Source organism: Astatotilapia calliptera, chromosome 22 (assembly GCF_964374335.1).
Source record: "Astatotilapia calliptera chromosome 22, fAstCal68.1, whole genome shotgun sequence".
In the NCBI taxonomy this organism is placed as follows: Eukaryota; Metazoa; Chordata; class Actinopteri; order Cichliformes; family Cichlidae; genus Astatotilapia; species Astatotilapia calliptera.
The window spans coordinates 1318112-1336163 of NC_137442.1; the positions used below are offsets into that span (position 1 = coordinate 1318112).

Here is an 18052-nt window from a genome sequence, read left to right on the forward strand (position 1 = left end):
ACAAGCCCATTATCATCAATGGAGCTCCAGTGGAGAGGGTGCAGTCCTTCAAGTATCTTGGTGTCCACATCTCCTCAGACCTGACATGGGCTGCCCACATTCAGGTCCAGACCAAAAAGGCTAGGCAGCGCCTGTATCACCTACGACAACTGAGGAAGTTCAGGGTCTCTCCAAAGATCCTCAGGATTTTCTATACAGGCGCTGTGGAGAGCATCCTCACACAGAACATGACATCGTGGTTTGGGAACAGCTGTGTGAAGGACCAAAAAGCTCTCCAGAGAGTGATCTGTACAGCAGAACGCTGCTGCAGGATTGCTCTCCCCCCGCTTCAGGACACCTACACCAGGAGATGCCGGACTAGAGCAGCGCAGATACTGAAGGACCCGTCCCATCCTGGCAACAAACTGTTCCAACTTCTGCAATCTGGTAGAAGGTTCCGCATCTTCCGGGCAAGGACAGAGAGACTCAAGAGGAGCTTCTATCCCCAAGCCATCCGTGCCCTAAACACACACACCCGCCCTCTCACATCATCTATAATTGACTGAGACAGGACTCTTCCAGACACTAAACCAAGGCACAATGTACATTTCAATTCCTTTAATTTTAAATATGTTTATATTGTCTATCCTGTAAAATAGTCAGATGTCTATTCATATTAATGTACAGAAACTGGTGTTGGCCAGAGGGGCCGATGGCGCGATATGGCAGCCTGGCTTCTGTCAGTCTGCCCCAGGGCAGCTGTGGCTACAACCGTAGCTGCCTCCACCAGTGTGTGAATGCGAGAGTGAATGAATAGTGGTATTGTAAAGCGCTTTGGGTGCCTTGAAAAGCGCTATATAAATCCAATCCATTATTATATATATATATATATATATAATGTTCTTCCTCTACACCCCCCCCCCCCCCCCAATTTTTGCACATGTCGAGGAGCGTGTCAGGCTACATTTCACTGTGTGTTATACTTGTATAACTATGCATGTGACAAATAAAGAACCTTGAACCTTGAACCTTGACTAAATACTTTTTTGCCCCACTGTACATTTCAGACACTTTGATAAGTCTTCACATATCTCGCGCCAAAACTTCTGAACTGGTGGACAGAACCAAAGAGCGTGGATATGATTGTCCGGTGAATTGGTTTGGCAGTGTGAGCAGTTGTTGGTAGACGTAAAGCCCATCTTGAACATCCGATGACCTGTATAGTGCACTCTATGTAATATTTTGTATTGAATTAATTGAAGACTGGGATTTCTAACTAGATGAAAGGTTTTTAAGCAAATCTGAGACCAGAAGTTTAGGTCTAAGTTAACTGATAAATCCGCTTCCCATTTTGCAATAGGAAGTGATATTGATTCATCTGTTTTAGAAAGCATTCTGTATATTTTGGATAGTAATTTGGGGGTTTTAAGAGTAAGAAATTGAACCACACTTGGTGGTGTTTGTAGTTCAACTTGACCCGGTTTAAATTTCTTTTTTACTATGGATTTAATTTGTTGATATTCTAAAAATCTTTTCTTGTTGATCCCATATTGTGTAACTAGTCCGTCAAATGAAATAAATTCTGTTCTTTCTAATACATGTTCTAAGTATTTGATTCATTTACAACTCCGACTCAGACAAGGTAAGTGACTCATGTTGTAACTGACGTCAGACGCCGGAGATTTTGGCAGAAACTTTAAGCGAATGGTAGCTTAGAATTGAACAAATTCCTTTAAGCTTCAGTATTACCAAATACACTTATCAGTTGTCTTATAACTAACAACATTTGTCTAAATCATCTCCAACACCCTGGAGAACAACGGGGAGAGTTTAGAGGCTCTCCAAGATTACATTGATCAGTGCTTCCAGGACCTCGTGATGAAGAAGGCCCAGAGTGCAGCTTCCCTGGCCAAGTCTGAGACGCCGTCATCGAAAAGATGTCGCCTGGCAGATTCCCCCGGCACAACATCGCCAGCCAGCAAAGATATTGTCGATATCCTAGAGTCAATCGACAAGGCTGCAAGGCTGTCCTTGGTGGAGATTCTACACCAGGAATTTAAATGCTTGCGAGAATCCCTGGAGTTCAGTCAGCAGCAGGTGAAAACGCTCGCTGCTGAAAATGCCACGCTAAGGGAGTCGTTAAATGTCTCACTGACAATGTTACCCAGCTCAACAGAGAAAATAAAAATAAAACATTTTCAGTGAGACATTTGACGACTTCCTGACAAAAGGTCTTTTGTCTTGTACAGCTGCTGTTATTGTGTATTTATTTATTTATATTTCTTCATACATTCTTATATAGTTCTATATTGTGTATTTTGTTGTACAGTTATTTTATTTTCAACTTTAATTTATATATTTTATCTTATTCTCCCAGTTAAATTTACCCTTCATTCTAATTTGTGTTGTACAGTTATTTCATTTTTAACCTTAATTTATATTTTATTCCTTCCTAGTTAAATTTACCCTTTTTAATTTTTCACATTTATTTCCTATCTTATTCATAGCCTTTTCCTTTTTTGTTTTCTTTAGGTCACGAGCAGTTGTCCAAGCATTTCACTACATATCGTACTGTGTATGACTGTGTACGTGACAAATAAAATTTGAATTTTTTGAATTTGAATTTTGCTTTATTACTTATTCAGGTTGTGTATCATGTTTTTTAAAACACAACTTAGTTACTAATTACTTTTCAAAATAAGTAATCAGTAAAGTAACAGGAGTAGTTTTTTTGGAGAAGTAATCAGTAATTAGTTACTAATTACTTTTTTCCAGTAACTTGACTAACACTGATTCACCGGGCAGTTTTCCACACTCTCTGGAAAACCTTCACTTGTTCCAAAATGCCTCAGACAGACACTACAAACAGCGATGGGCTCCCACATAACAGTTTCTTCTACTGGACATCTGCACACCTGAAGTCTCACGCATCACATATTCCAGATCGGTCGGTCATGACGCTCTCATACTTTTTTCCATCTTGTGCTTTACTTGTTTTTCTTATTGTTCACATTGCAGTAGAGAAGACAGAGGGTAAGCACCTTCTTCTGTGACTTGCTTACATGTAGCATCCCTCTTCCTCACAACTGCGTGCAGACACACAAGCAGGAAACAGATACATATCTGTATACAAATGAACTGTTAGCACCTGCATCCACAGTAGTCCTGTCAGTTGGTTTCCTCTCTTCGACTCTACCTGTGTGTGTCTGCTTACTCTACATTATATGTTAGTTACATTTGTTTAAAATAGATGTAGTCACTCTTCACATTAAAGCAATAAAATAAAACTGTTACCTGAAGAGAATTAAATTATGAGTGTTAGCTGAAAAGCTCTGCAGATAAATAAACACATTTTTATAGCAGCATAGATGTTATAACTAAAACCAGATTTCCCTAAATGCAAAAAAATTTGCTTAACGTGTTTGACTCTGTTTTGGTTGTTCAGCACCTGATCTTATCTGTGGTCCTGCAGATTTCTGAGTGGGTATAAAAGCTGGCTTTCCTGGAGAACTCACTGATTAAACAAACAGCTGGAATCGGTGAAGAGCACGGCCTCTGTCACTGAGAGGAAGACAGCTCAGCACCAGGCAGACTGTAAGTCACTTCATCCTGAATGTTTCACCACATTTTATACTCGTGTCTGTTCACACGTGCTGCTTCTGCTGTACAAGTCCAACCTTACTGATTTGTTTTGTTTTACATGATTTTCATGGCATTATATTTCTTTTATTCAGATAATCTCAAACTGTTTAGTTTATCGAGGCTATTTTTAACATTTTTATTCAATTCTATTTATCCCAAATATTCAGTTAAGTAAATATATTGGATATTTTCTTAATTCCATTCAATTTTATGTGATATCATTTTGTGTATCACAGTGCGAAACCCTAAAAACTAAACTCAAACAACAATCGGTCATTTTATCTTTAAAGCATTCAAACTCATTTCCAGAATGATGATGAAGATCTGTGCCATCCTACTTCTGTTTGTGGGTAAGTGTAAGAAAATAACCACAAATCATTCTGTGTGCAGGAGATGGATTTGAAATTTGGTGTTAATGTAAATTGTATCCATCATTAACCCTCTGAATCAGCCTCAGTCAACACACAGATTTCAAGCTCGACTGCAACCACAGGGGCTCCAACAACAACCACAGGTGCTCCAACAACAACCACAGGGGCTCCAACAACAACCACAGGGGATCCAACAGCAACCACAGGTGCTACAACAGCAACCACAGGGGCTCCAACAACAACCACAGGGGCTCCAACAGCAACCACAGCTGCTACAACAGCAACCACAGGGGCTCCAACAACAACCACAGGGGCTCCAACAGCAACCACAGGTGCTACAACAGCAACCACAGGGGATCCAACAGCAACCACAGCTGCTACAACAGCAGCCACAGGGGCTCCAACAACAACCACAGCTGCTACAACAGCAACCACAGCTGCTACAACAGCAACCACAGGGGCTCCAACAACAACCACAGCTGCTACAACAACAACCACAGCTGCTACAACAGCAACCACAGGGGCTCCAACAACAACCACAGCTGCTACAACAACAACCACAGCTGCTACAACAGCAACCACAGGGGCTCCAACAACAACCACAGCTGCTACAACAGCAACCACAGGGGCTCCAACAACAACCACAGCTGCTACAACAGCAACCACAGGGGCTACAACAACAACCACAGGGGCTACAACAGCAACCACAGCTGCTACAACAACAACCACAGCTGCTACAACAGCAACCACAGCTGCTACAACAGCAACCACAGCTGCTACAACAACAACCACAGGGGATCCAACTGCAACCACAGCTGCTACAACAGCAACCACAGCTGCTACAACAACAACCACAGGGGCTCCAACAGCAACCACAGCTGCTACAACAGCAACTACAACTGCAGCAACAACTACAGCTGCTCCAAACACAACTACAACTGCAGCAACTGCAGCAACAACAACTACAACTGCTCCAAACACAACTACAACTGCAACAACAACTACAACTGCTCCAAGCACAACTACAACTGCAGCAACTGCAGCAACAACAGCCACAACTGCAGCAACAACAACTACAACTGCTCCAAACACAACTACAACTGCAGCAACAACAGCCACAACTACAACTGCAGCAACAACTACAGCTGCTCCAACAACAACTATAACTGCAGCAACAACAACCACAACTGCAGCAACTGCAGCAACAACAACTGCTCCAACAACAACCACAGCTGCTACAACAGCAACCACAGGGGCTACAACAACAACCACAGCTGCTACAACAGCAACCACAGGGGCTACAACAACAACCACAGGGGCTACAACAACAACCACAGCTGCTACAACAGCAACCACAGGGGCTACAACAACAACCACAGCTGCTACAACAGCAACTACAGCTGCCAAAGCGGCTACAGCTGTAAATGAAATCAGCCTGACTTCTGTCATAGTGACAGTCATAGCTGCTGCACTTGTATAAAGAGATTCATCAGTCTGGCCTGATCTGTGGAGCCCAGTGAAATACGGTAGATTTTTATGAGGTATATCATTATTTCATTTTCTCATCACATGTTTGTTCACATATTTTTTAAACAACATCAAAGTAATGAAGTGCTGAAAAACACAACAATAATATTAATAATTAATAATAATAACAACAACGACAATAATAATAATAATAATTTTCATGAACCCAGTTGTGAGAACCGCAGCAGGGTTTCTGCAGGGCAGGGAAACCAAACTAACAAACTAAATTACAATGTCAATGCAAAAGCTCGTTTTGAGTCAAAGAAAGTGGAACGAGGGAGGTTGAAGTCCCCTCAGCCTGCCTGTCAGCACATCTGAGAGCGGCTAAACGGTCCAGCCAGCTTTATATGTAGAAGAGGGCCGAAGCAGAGTTTGGAGTGTGCACAGCATCTTTATTTTTAATCACAGCTAAATCAAAGTATAAGTATATGAAGAAGAAATGAATGTGAGAAATGAGTTAGAGTGTTGGAAAAGTCTGTCCTGATGTGTGAATTTTGTGTGCCTGGACCTCATTAATCTTTGAACTTAGCACAGTAGTGTCTGAGAGCGGTGAAGAACATATAATCTATAATAATCACTCAGGCTGAATAATGTGTGTGTGTTTGAAAGAGAAGTCACTCATCTGAAATAATGTCTGACTTTTTAAATGTGTGGTTGAACATGAAGTCAAGTATACTGATATGGGACTGAATGTTCATATGTGATGGGATTTCCTGTGTTAAGAATAACAGGGCCAGCATTAGCTCTGAGTAGGTTAATTAGATGAGTATAATTCAGGTCATTTGATTCTGTTTTCATTATTATTTGATTCTGCTTTTGCTTTGCTCCTGCTAAACTGCAGTTAAAGTCGAAATTGTGGGTGTCTCCTGTTTAACTCTGTGAAACAGTAAAGGTCAAAATCTGAGTATTAAAGTACATTAAATGGCTCTTACAGGTTAGTCCTTTAAACGTAACAGATCCTTGGGTCTGTTACTTTTAACAGACAGACTTCCAATGTTTGGTCGCCTCTGGCTTTACAGTGTGTGGAATTAAAGAAATTATTTTACAGCTACAATATATCCTGAAGCATTAACATTGCATTAAGATGGTTATTAAACCTGCTGGCTTTACATTAACCTTTTATTACAGGTGCAGCCATAATAATTGTATACACACATTGCATTTTGTGCTTATTAAAGAGTTAAAGCTCAGTCAATTAAGGAAAGGTCATAAGCCTCGTTCGGCGCGATATCTGGACGATCTATTGTGTAAGTGACTTGGAGCTATAGAAGGTTAAAACTGCATACACGCTTACAAAACACATATAGTCCATATAATCTAGAAACAGGCCTGAAACTATTCAGCAACCTGTGGCGTTTGAGTTTGCTTAGTAACAGGTGACAGAAGATGTGTCAAAAAGAAGACCCTGGGGATCTTCAGGGCCTGGATTCATCGCCATATATGGACGAAGATGCTAGGGAGGGGAACTTCGGTGTCTGCATTTATCTCTTAAAATTGACCATTGTCTGTAAAAAATGCAAAAAATGTTCTTAAGATGCAAATAATGTTCTTGGAAACCTTGTCAAACCCTGACATTATAAAAGCAATTGCTTTTTGGGTGGAGATCTATGCTGATTGTGTGCAGTATCCATCTCCCCGCGCGTGTGTTCAATAAAATTGTTTGACCAGACTCTTCGGGACCAGTGTTATTTTGTTTTCCTCCTCAATATTTTCGAGTTCGGGACAAGTACGAGTTTGGACAAGAGATTGAAGCTGGGCCATGCTGGGCTTAATTTAATTTATTAATTCAAAATTCATCAGTTTAAATGAATTCTGAATTTCACTGCAGGCCTGTCACTTGTCACCTTTTACACCACTGAAGGTGTAAAAGGTGGAAGAAGTCGCTTTTAGCACTTTGGTGGTCATTTTCCCGTGTTCTTCTTTTGTGATTCAGTTTCAGTTATTGCTGCATCTTTAAAATAAAGTTCTCTTAAAATCCCACGAGTATGGTATGTTTGATTTGTTATTATTTTTAGTTTAAGTTGTTTGTGTTTTAAAACACATAAAACGTGTGTGGTTGCCGAGTCTGGGATTGGGGCTGCGCTGCAATACGCAAACCTGCCGTTTGGGGCACTACCGCCGCAAAGCGGTGTGCAGCTTTACCGGGAGCCGCAGAAGAAGAAGGGAAAAAATGGCCGCGGCTAATGTTAGGTAGCTTATGACTGTCGAAAAATGTTTCGTTCCTGATATTTTTGGCCGCTGTAGTTTTGTACCGAGGCTCCGTGACAACGTAAGACCCCTCCGCCGACATCGTAAAGACTGTGGCGGGAAGCCGAGCCCCGCTGCGCGCTGTTCGTAGCGGTCTAGTGGCTCCGTGTCTGTGCAGCGGTGTCAGCTGCCGTCACTTAAACGTCAGGTGAGTTTCTTCTTCCCTCTTTTTCGTCCTTTTCAGTGCGCGTCGACGGATGTAAAGCGTTTGGCTGTTAAATCCGCAAAACTGAGTCAAAGTTCGCAAACTTTGGAGTGTTCGGTCCCTGCAGGAAGTTTGAAGGCTGGCAGCTGTTGGTGAGTTCCTCTTGTGGGAACTAAAAATAAGCTGTGGTTCTCAGCAGAGACCGCGGGGCTGCTGTGAAGTTACATGGTTTTGTTTTCAGAATAAATCCGGTGCCTTTGTAATCATTTAAAAACTGAAAAAATCCAAAAAGCTGAGAACATGCGAAGAAAGCCGAGATGCTTACACATGCAAGCGTGAATAAGATCACGGCCACACCGAATCAAAGCCGTTATTCTTCTCACACATCAAATGTTGCACATCATCCTGCAGAAAAAAGCTTTGTAGTGAAGAGACCCGGCAGACTGCACCGGAAACGGATCCGGATTTAGCAGGGATCCTTTTTGTTTATTATACAGCGAGATTAACTCGTGACACACATCTGCACGGCTCTGTCGCCACGTTTGAATTGGTTTCGTGCACAATACACTTGTAACTTTCAGTGTTTTTCCTTCTTTCCAATAAACCATTCAACTACATGAAACCGTGTTTTTTTCAGCGCATCATACACTCGAGGTTTTAGAAACCACCACTCCTTTTATGTTATTTCACAGCGAGCAGATATTTAACACGTATATTACAGTTGTCTTCGCTCAGTGACTGGTTTTAGTCTTGACAGTCCACATTGCTGGCATTGCATCTTTCAACATGTTTGTGGGTAGATTTGAATGCTTCAGCTGCAACTGCAGCCACTCAGCCTGTACAGCACATGTGAGGTGGATATGCTCCTGATGACTGATGAGACTGAATTCAAATGTTTGTTGCTGTATGAGTTCATACATTTAAAACAGGTTGAGTTATTCTGCCAGCCCAGCATGTGGAGGTATTGCTCTTAAAATAATTATATATGCATGTCTTCATGTGGATTTCTTTGTGTTTTTATTTTGAGTCTGTAAAAAAGTTAATTATTTTGACACATGACGAGAACATCTGATTGTGTTTTCTCTCCTGTCTCTCAGTGAGGATTGATTGGGGGGGAGCGCAGCCATGGCAGCTCCGGTAAACATCCAGGCTCCCAGTAAGACCTGGGAGCTGAGTCTGTACGAGCTGCACAGGAGCCCTCAGGTAAAGCTGTCTGTGTGCCCAGCAGCTCGCTGCAAAATAGAGGCAGTGTCTTAGGAAACTGTGAGGAAATTATTTGTGATGTTTGCTGAAGGGTAAATGAGTTTGTAAGCTTTGTTCCCATTGCCAGAGCAGAGGGAATAGAAAATAAACAGCTTGGCTAAAAGGACCAACTGTGATGTAGCAGAAATGAAGAACCGCAAATGTTCTCACACGTTTGGTATGTTCAGGAGGCCATCGTGGACGGGACGGAGGTAGCCGTGTCTCCTCGCTCTCTGCACAGCGAGCTCATGTGTCCCATCTGTCTGGACATGCTGAAGAACACCATGACCACCAAAGAGTGTCTGCACCGCTTCTGCTCAGACTGCATCGTCACCGCGCTGCGATCTGGGTGAGCGCGAGCTGCCAGTGTACCTGATTCACGATCGCCGTGTTCACACAGCTTGTTTTGGCCAATTATAAATAATTCGGAGATAAATTTTTAAGGGACTTTGGATGAGTTGTTTTCTGCGGTGGAAATGCTGCCGCTGTCCCTAACGAGAACAAATGCGTCGCGGTAACGTTTGTGTAGCTGAATGTGTTCACTGACTGATTTTAAATGTGGCACATTTCTGCAAAAGCCGATTATTCAGTGATTACGAAGCTTCAGGCCGTTTTTCCCTGTGCAGGAACAAGGAGTGTCCGACCTGCAGGAAGAAGCTGGTTTCTAGACGTTCGCTGCGCAGAGACTCAAACTTCGACGCGCTGATCTCGAAGATCTACCCGAGTCGCGATGAGTATGAAGCCCACCAACGCCGCGTCCTCGAGCGACTCAACCGGCTGCACAACAAGGAGGCGCTGAGCTCCAGCATCGAGGAGGGGCTCCGGCAGCAGGCCCGCTACAGGTCCGAGAGGTGACACGGATCAGTTCTATGATTTCACGCTCCTGCGCTCGAGAGAGCGCCGCGGATCCTCCTGAATACGGCGTAGCATTCAGGCGGGATACAGAGCCGCACTCCCGACAGATGCTGCGCTTCTTTAGCCTGCATGCCGCTTTGCAACCCACCCTCTCCCCAGCTCCTCCTTTTCTTGCTGTTCCTGACTTAATAACACTGCTGCTGTTATGACAACTGACCACACCCTGTAAGTTTAAGCCCCTCCCCTCTGAATGATAATTACTGTTGTATGTGTTTACCTTGGGGCTGCAGGAATCACCGAGTGAAGAAGCCCACTCAGGAGAGTGATAACACCACCTACAGTGGTGGGGAGGACAATGGGGACTCCCGTTCACACCTCTCCCACGACTCCGCCCCCTCACACACGCCACACCCCTGTGGTCATACCCCTCCGGAGGCCGGGCCGAGCCGCAAGCGGCCACGTCCATCCGATGATGGCTCGGGACCCGAGGTGGACAGCGGGAGCCCGACTCCCCCGCTGAGACGCCACAAAGAGGGGCTGTCCTCCGAGATCGAGCTGGTGTTCAGACCACACCCACAGCTGGTCCACGCCCAGGACTACAACCAGACGAGGTTAGACCTTTTCTGAAGTAGCTGAACAAACATTTTATACTGAAAATGTGAATCATGGCAGAGACCAAAAACAGCTAAAACCTGGGAAATGACTAGAAATCAGTAAAATTGTGTGAATAAGAACGAACATGTGTGAAGTGGTGAGCCTGTCCCCGAGTGGCCAGACAATTCAGAAAACGTTTAATTTGTCAGAGGTAGAGCACATCGCCATCATCTGCCTTTCCCTTGTCAGATATGTGAAGACAACAGCTAATGCTACGGTGGACCATCTGTCCAAGTACCTCGCACTGCGCATCGCTCTGGAGGACCGACGGCCCGAGAATGAACCCGAGGACCGAGGGCGAGAGGAGGCAGGACGAGAAGAGGCGCGAGCCGAGGGGGTGGGAGGTGAAAACGGAGGGATGGCAGGAAGCGGCGAGGGGACCAGTCTGAGCAACGTCAGCGAGAAGCAGTACACCATCTACATCCTGACGAGGGGAGGCCAGTTCTCTGTGAGTGACGGCTGAACACGAGTCCCGTTTTATTCAAGCTGCATTAACCTTCTGTGTTCATGGATGAGTTTGTTATCTTTACAGACTGATGTGCACGTTCGCTCCTTGAAAAGATGCCTTAGATTAAAAAAATACATATAAATCAGTGGAAGTTTGAAGTCTTCTCATTTTAAATTTGCGTCCCAGAAACTGCGGCTCGTTCATTCAGTGTTCACCTCTGGTAAGCAAAAGTTTAAGACCACTTCAAAAATGGCAACAAATCCAATTTTGCATGTTTGGATCTTAACGAGGTTCCAAGTAGAGCTTCAAAGTGCAACAACAACAAATGGGAGTGAGACGAAACAGTTTTTATTGGAAAACTTTTATTTTACAGCTTTTTTGTTTGGGACTGTATTACAGTGAGTGTGTCTAGGGCTTTTATTGTGAAAACCCAGGACAGAAAGTGGGCAAGTCTTTGCGTAGTGCAGTCAGGCTGGTTCCTGGTGTGATTTTGTTGTACGATGGAGGAAATCTGGACTGATCGATTCCATTAGAAGCTTTTTTGTGATCTGACCTTTATGCTCATCCTTCCTCTCAGACCCTAAACGGCTCGCTGACTCTGGAGTTGGTGAACGAGAAGTACTGGAAGGTCAGGAAGCCTCTGGAGCTGTACTACGCCCCCACCAAAGAGCAGCAGCAGCCCCAGCAGCAGCAGCAGCCTCCTACCCCACAGAGGGAGGCCTGAGGGGGAGCGGTGGACTGCTTTCCTCTCCAACGTGGCTCTTCGATTTCTCTTCTGTTTTTTATGATAAGTTAGTTCAGCTGCCACAGTTTCACAGAAAACCTGCGTCATGTTTTTCTTAGTTTACTGTTATTAATGGGGATCTCTTCATCTCCTCACTGAACTGGCTGTAACATGTGAGCTGATTCTGCAGCAGACAAACTGATCTGAGAGTCTACAGAGTGAAACTAAAGCAGCAGCTGCTGGAGTCCAGCTGTTTTTGATGCTTTCAAGTCAGCCGTGTGTGCTGGACAAAGCCAGATGTTCTCCATGCTTCTCTAACATGCAGACGCGACGCGTCAGTGAGCAGCTGCAGCAGCTTCCTCATAGCTACATGTCTGCGGTGCCAAAATAAAAGCACCAATTCAAAATGTGGCTATTAAAAAAGATGCATTTTCTTTTCTTTTTGCAGAAATGACCAAAACAGAACTTTGGAAACTACAAAATCTGATAAACTAGTTTAAAAGAGAGCCGTCTTTATGGACGCCCATTTTCAGTGGGAAAAATAAGTCTTAAATATTTTTGGAGTCAATTTTGTGAAAGTGTTTCCAGATGGAAATGTTCAGGGTTTATCTGTCAGAAGCTTCTTTTTTTAAATAGAAGACCAACTTTGGGATCAAACTTGTGTTTTTCTCAGTGTCGCCTCCACCCCACTCCCACTCCGCTTTTAAAACCAGGTGAAAGTATAAAGCTCATCTTCTCATGCACCTCCGGCTGTTTTTTAATTTATTCTGTTTTTTAGATTTGTCGGTGGAAGCCAGTCGTGTCGAGCTGTGTAGTCGTGTCAGAAAAAGGTCGCTGGGCTGGTAGCTTTATTTTCACGAGGTCGTTTCGCGGCACTGACCCTCGAGACGTCACAGTGGACTGCTGCTCGATGGTCCTCCGTGATGGTGGATTTACCAAATGAAATCAGACAAATGATAATTAAACATTTGCCACTTTCTCTAGAAGAGCTCCGAGGCTTCGAAAAGGCTTTTAGTTCATCTTCTTTTCTACAAACTGGTGAATTAAAAACAGTCGCAGCGACTCGTCGGCCGGTTTCATCTCTGAAATCTTCATAGCGTCTTCCGGCTTTAGCGCTGTGGGACAGCTCTGCACTAAAAACAAGCAGCTCCTCATTTAGCGTGCACACTCAGTGGAACCTGTTGCTCGAGGTTATCGTAGCGGTCAGGATGGACTTTATTCTCCCTGCTGTTACAGCAGCGGCGCTTCTGAATGCAGAGATGAGGCAGCAGTTTTCTGAAACATTTCCTTAATAAAAAGTTGTACACAGATGTTTAAAAGCCCATATTTTGCTAGTCTTGAATGTTTACGTCGTCTACAGATGCAGCTGTGCAGCAACACGTTTCAAACACTGGCATGAAAAAGCGTTTTTCACGAGCCCGCTCGGGTCCTGCTGCTTCAAGCCTTTGCTCCACTTCCTACGCACTTTAAACCTCCTGCAGCCATATCATTTCCCCACATCTCAGTTTCTGTGGGATGTGTCTATATTAGAATGAAGCAATATTTCATTTCTGATGTGTGATACTGTCTTTCCTCCTGTCATCAATGCAGCACAATAAACTGTTGGACTCGATCTCCAGCTTCTGTTTTTGTGTCCAATTGTAACCAACCCGCCTGGGCTCAGAAATATTAGACAAAACAAAGGTCTGCACAGCGGCGCATCCACCTGTGCATCACTACAGGGTATCGACTAAAGCTCAGCTGTTCTAACGGGCTTCTCTATCCTGGTTTCATTCTGTACAATGAAGGCTGCTGCTCTGAACCTGCCTCTGAGGCAAAGCAGGGAAATAAGTTTTGTCTGAAGTGCAGATGTATTCAGTGTACTCCGAGCACTCGTGTCCGTGTCACTGGGCCTTTTACTCCTGATCCATTTCCCCTGCTGAGCAGCTCCATCTGTACTAACAGCCTCAAATATCAGATTTCTGTTTGAAATCCTGCAGAACATGTTCAGCTGTGCACTGCAACATTTAAATACAACATTAAAACTGCTTCACTGAGGTCCACCGAGACGCCACGTCCCTTCAAAATAAATCACCAAGGAGCTCCCAGCGGTGTGTTGGTGAGAGAAGTAAAGCAGCACAGGGGACGAGAACATTTTGTGAACTGTGGTGCTTTATTGAAACAAAGGGAAGCGGGGCAGTTTACTTCTTCTTGGACACGCCGACGGTGCGACCACGACGGCCGGTGGTCTTGGTGTGCTGACCGCGCACACGCAGACTGCAGGGAGAGAGACAAACCAGGTTAGGACGTCTGTAACAAAGGACTGAACAACATAGTTGAGGATTTCATTTGTTTTTAAAGGCTTTTATCAGACCGACTGCTCCACGTTGGAAACGTGCTTCAGCTTAAAGACAAACTTATAACCTCTCCACCATCAGGAAACTCAAACATCTGCTTCAGGAACATAAACAGGATGTTTAACTGGTCTGTAAATCAGCAGGACAACATGCATCACAATGTTTGAGCCCATTATTAACCTCCTAGGACCCGGCATCCACATATCCGGACGTCACGTTTTGGGTTGTCTAGACCAAAATACTAAATTTTGCTCCACAAGGGCCACCTAGGAGGACATTAAACTGCCTCCGTTTTATCAAAATTAAAAACGAATGTCTTTATATGTGGCTCTCGTTGTTTTTAGAAACAAAAATTGGGTAAAAAAAGCATTTTTTTTTTTAGACCGTTGGTGCAGAAGTCGCTGCATCTGTGCTCTACAGTCACACGACTTTAGCCTGTTAGTGTGGACGCACGCAGAGGCGGCACCAGCGTTTCTGAGCTCACAGTTCAAGTTTTTCAGGACAGGCTCACTCTGCAGACGCCTCGTTTACTCAAGTGTGACACAAACGTTCATGAAGTCTCTGAACTCTGCAGGACGTGTCCCGCTCACAGATGTGTGCAGACTCGGGTAAACGGAGGACGCGTCGATGCAGAGCCTTCTCACAGCAGTGTGAATGAATACAAGGACCGAGCTCTTACCCCCAGAAGTGCCTGAGACCACGGTGAGCCCTGATCTTCTTCAGCCTCTCCAGATCTTCTCTCAACTTGTTATCCAGGCTGTTGGCGAGGACCTGAAATCAGACACAGAGATGGTCACGGGGTGCCTCGAACTAGCTCGTCCAATCAAATACCTTGGTGTGAACCTCGTTCAGGTTTGAGCCAAAAATTGACTTTATCATTTAGATTCTTGGAAGACAAAGCAGCAGCTGCGATCACCCACCTGGCTGTATTTGCCGTCCTTCACGTCCTTCTGCCTGTTGAGGAACCAGTCTGGGATTTTGTACTGGCGAGGATTCTGCATGATGGTCACCACACGCTCGACCTGACAACCAAGCAGCTCCGGTTACTACGCAAGGAAACTGAATATGGTGATCGACAGGAAAGGATCTAATGAAGCGTTTATGTCTGGGAGACTGACGCCGTCTGCCTACAATGTGACGCCCGAGGAAACATCTGCTGCCTTACGTCAAAGTCAGGACAAACTTCATCTAGGAATCAATAAAATATTTTGATCCTGATGTGAAGCAAAATGCTCTGCAGACAGAAAAGTCCACCGAGCAGCCTCAGCTAAACCAATGATGTCTTTGATGATTACGTCACTCTGCACCCCTTTGAGACGGGAGGTGCTTCTTTACCCCCTAGTTTGTCTAAATGTGTAAAAACTGGAGCACTGCAGTGGCAGATACACACTCACACGGCACGGTGTCACCACCTTCTGCACAGGTGTGCCAACTAGGGCGGGGCTATATCATACCGTTCACGGTAACACCGGTGTAATGCTGGGCAACGATAAGAAAATGAAATATCACGATAGAATATGGGTGAAACGCGCATGCGCAGTGCCTTTGTTTACATACGCACATGGCGGCGACGCAGAACGAGAAGAGCAAAAGTGGATCGTTGACTGAAACAGATGAACCTGGACTGGTTTGTAAAAATGCTGCAGCTTCACTGGTGTGGAACTGGTTCAGCACAACAAAGCACTATTTCTGGTAGCGCATGCTAGCGGGCCGTCGTTATTACCGTGTTGTTTGGAAAATACGGCGCACTTAAAATCAATCCTTTGATTTTTCTGAAAGTCGACAGAGCCCCTTATAACCCCGTGTGCCTTATGTATGAACTCTGGTCGTGTTTACTGACCTCGAAACGATTTTATGTGCACGGCGCTCGAAAATCTGTCAAATGTTTCAGTACGACTTTGCTACGAAGCCGCACCACTCGATGGATTGTCGGAGCATTACGGCTATCGTAGGCGGAGCCTCGTGGAGTGATACGCACTGTGCTTCAACATAATGTTACCGTATTGTGTGTGTATAACCTCTTTTTAAGTTGTGTGGATGTTATACATGGTTATGCTGAGGATGTGTCGGCCAATTTCCACTGGAAATGCCTTTTGGTTAAACTGTCAGCGAGGAATTTGCATTTGCACTGTTAAATGTTTATATAACTTTAATGCATATAAAAACAGCTGCTTGTTTAAGTGAAAATACATTGATGTTTTTTTTTTTTTTTTTGCACTAATAAAGTTGTGCAGTTGTAAAGTATTTTGTCTAGTGTCAATTATATCGTCAGTTATATCGTTACCCCGAATTTTCAAATGTATATGGTGATAAATATTTTTGGTCATATCGCCCTGCTCTAGTGCCAACGTTAACCTGCTGCTGGTAGCCACACTTACTCCTCCGACTTGTGAGTACCGTTCGTCACAGAACAAAGTGCCGTCTCTTTGCCTTCATGCAATAAAACAAGACGCTGCTCTGAGGACGATTGAAATATTTCTATAGCCTCAGAGACCGGCCTGCAGAGGGCCGACCCTCCAAACGCTTCACAAATCAATACTCGTGATACTTGTTGCACAGATTCAGAACCACCACTAAAGCTCCAGTGACAAAATCTCCTGACAACACAAAAGCATCACAAGTCGCCGTTTTCATTCAAAGCTCTGAACAATCCTCACCTCCTCCTCAGTCAGCTCTCCGGCCCTCTTGTTCAGGTCGATGTCGGCTTTCCTCAGGACAACATGAGCGTAACGTCTGCCAACACCCTGAGAAGAGACAAAGTGTTAACAACACGCCGACAATCACAAAAAACACAGCGCAACTGATGTGATGATGAAAAACAGTTGCAACAAGCGGCACAGTCTCAGGGAGGAGCTCACCTTGATGGCAGTGATGGCGAAGGCGATCTTCCTCCTGCCATCAATGTTCGTGTTCAGGACACGAAGAATGTGCTGGAACTTCTCAGGGATGACCAGAGACTGAGACGCAGAGGGAAACAAAGTGAGTCACACACAGCAACATGTAGTTTCTGCAAAGATCATGCAGTAATACACATACATGTTTACAAGCTTCACGCTGTATGTATCTTTATATGTTAACCTATATATTTGCACAGTGTGCTAGAGGTTCATGAGGATTTCTCTTAGTTCAGCCCCGTTAGCCCAAACAGATCGACTGCTGCGGCTCTGAACAGCTTCAGCTTTGTTCAAAAACATCCCAGGAGTACTTCGACTATTTTAAATACTGTGTATTTACATCAGAGTACTTCCAGCTCCCGGCCAGGGTCCACCAACATGCTTGGCGAGGCTAAAGCCTGTTAGCTCTGAGGGGCAACCGCCTCGAACTATGACTGCTTCTTAAAGTTTGAAGCAGCACAGAGTCTCCATCCACAGCTACGAGTGCCAGCAGCAGACGCCGGGCATGTGGACGCTTTATAACCGGGAGGGAAAAACGAAATTAACTGTTGGCGCTCGTCGACACAGCTCCACTCACATCCCACAGCAAACTGCGCTAAAACGTCAAATTACCAGCAATAAACTGAAAATTCCGCACCAGCCCACTCAAGTAGGCTGTGGAGGATTTATCGGATGTATAAATGTGACAAACAAGCGCGACTAAAGTTGGATGATCGCGGATTTCTGAGACATTTCAGTCCGACAGAAAAGACACTCACCATCTTGGAAGCAGGTTCCGTGCGAAGAGGAAGCCGCAAGCCTCTCGCGAGAGTTTGACCCCTTCGGGGAACGGAAGTTGGTCCGTCACTATCGAGTCGTCCGACTGGAAAAAAAAACTGTGTTCAAAAGAAACAAGCAAATACGTGGCTTAACGCGGTTAGTTTCGTTAACTCACGCGAAATAAATGTTTATTAAGTCCCACTGATTTATCACCCACGGCACGCGATCG

The 18052-nt window shown here is 44.6% G+C and overlaps 3 protein-coding genes across 5 annotated transcripts; 2 read left to right on the forward strand and 1 right to left on the reverse strand.

The window, feature by feature from the left end:
* The first annotated feature begins 1857 nt into the window (after positions 1-1857).
* On the forward strand, positions 1858-5569 carry LOC113015138 (uncharacterized). The gene is made up of 3 exons (XM_080296471.1): positions 1858-2117; positions 3912-3971; positions 4073-5569. The coding sequence occupies exons 1-3, from the start codon at positions 1858-1860 to the stop codon at positions 5418-5420; spliced, it is 1668 nt and encodes a 555-aa protein (XP_080152597.1). The 3' UTR covers positions 5421-5569.
* Positions 5570-7669: 2100 nt separating this feature from the next.
* On the forward strand, positions 7670-12577 carry LOC113015306 (E3 ubiquitin-protein ligase RING2-A-like). 3 transcript variants are annotated; one of them, XM_026157274.2, is made up of 7 exons: positions 7670-7914; positions 9009-9114; positions 9342-9502; positions 9780-10004; positions 10299-10619; positions 10852-11110; positions 11688-12577. In XM_026157274.2, exons 2-7 carry the CDS (start codon positions 9037-9039, stop codon positions 11832-11834), a joined length of 1191 nt encoding a protein of 396 aa, XP_026013059.2. In that variant the 5' UTR covers positions 7670-7914; positions 9009-9036; the 3' UTR covers positions 11835-12577. The 3 variants fall into 3 exon arrangements, with proteins under 3 accessions (XP_026013059.2, XP_026013062.2, XP_026013060.2); XM_026157277.2 differs by having other exon boundaries at positions 9780-9995; XM_026157275.2 differs by lacking the exon at positions 7670-7914 and adding an exon at positions 7957-8063.
* Positions 12578-13967: 1390 nt separating this feature from the next.
* Positions 13968-17936, reverse strand: rps18 (ribosomal protein S18). Its single transcript, XM_026157286.2, has 6 exons — positions 17823-17936; positions 17029-17127; positions 16828-16914; positions 15091-15192; positions 14850-14941; positions 13968-14090 (listed from the first exon to the last, which is right to left on the reverse strand). The coding sequence occupies exons 1-6, from the start codon at positions 17823-17825 to the stop codon at positions 14015-14017; spliced, it is 459 nt and encodes a 152-aa protein (XP_026013071.1). The 5' UTR covers positions 17826-17936; the 3' UTR covers positions 13968-14014.
* Between the last annotated feature and the right edge of the window lie 116 nt (positions 17937-18052).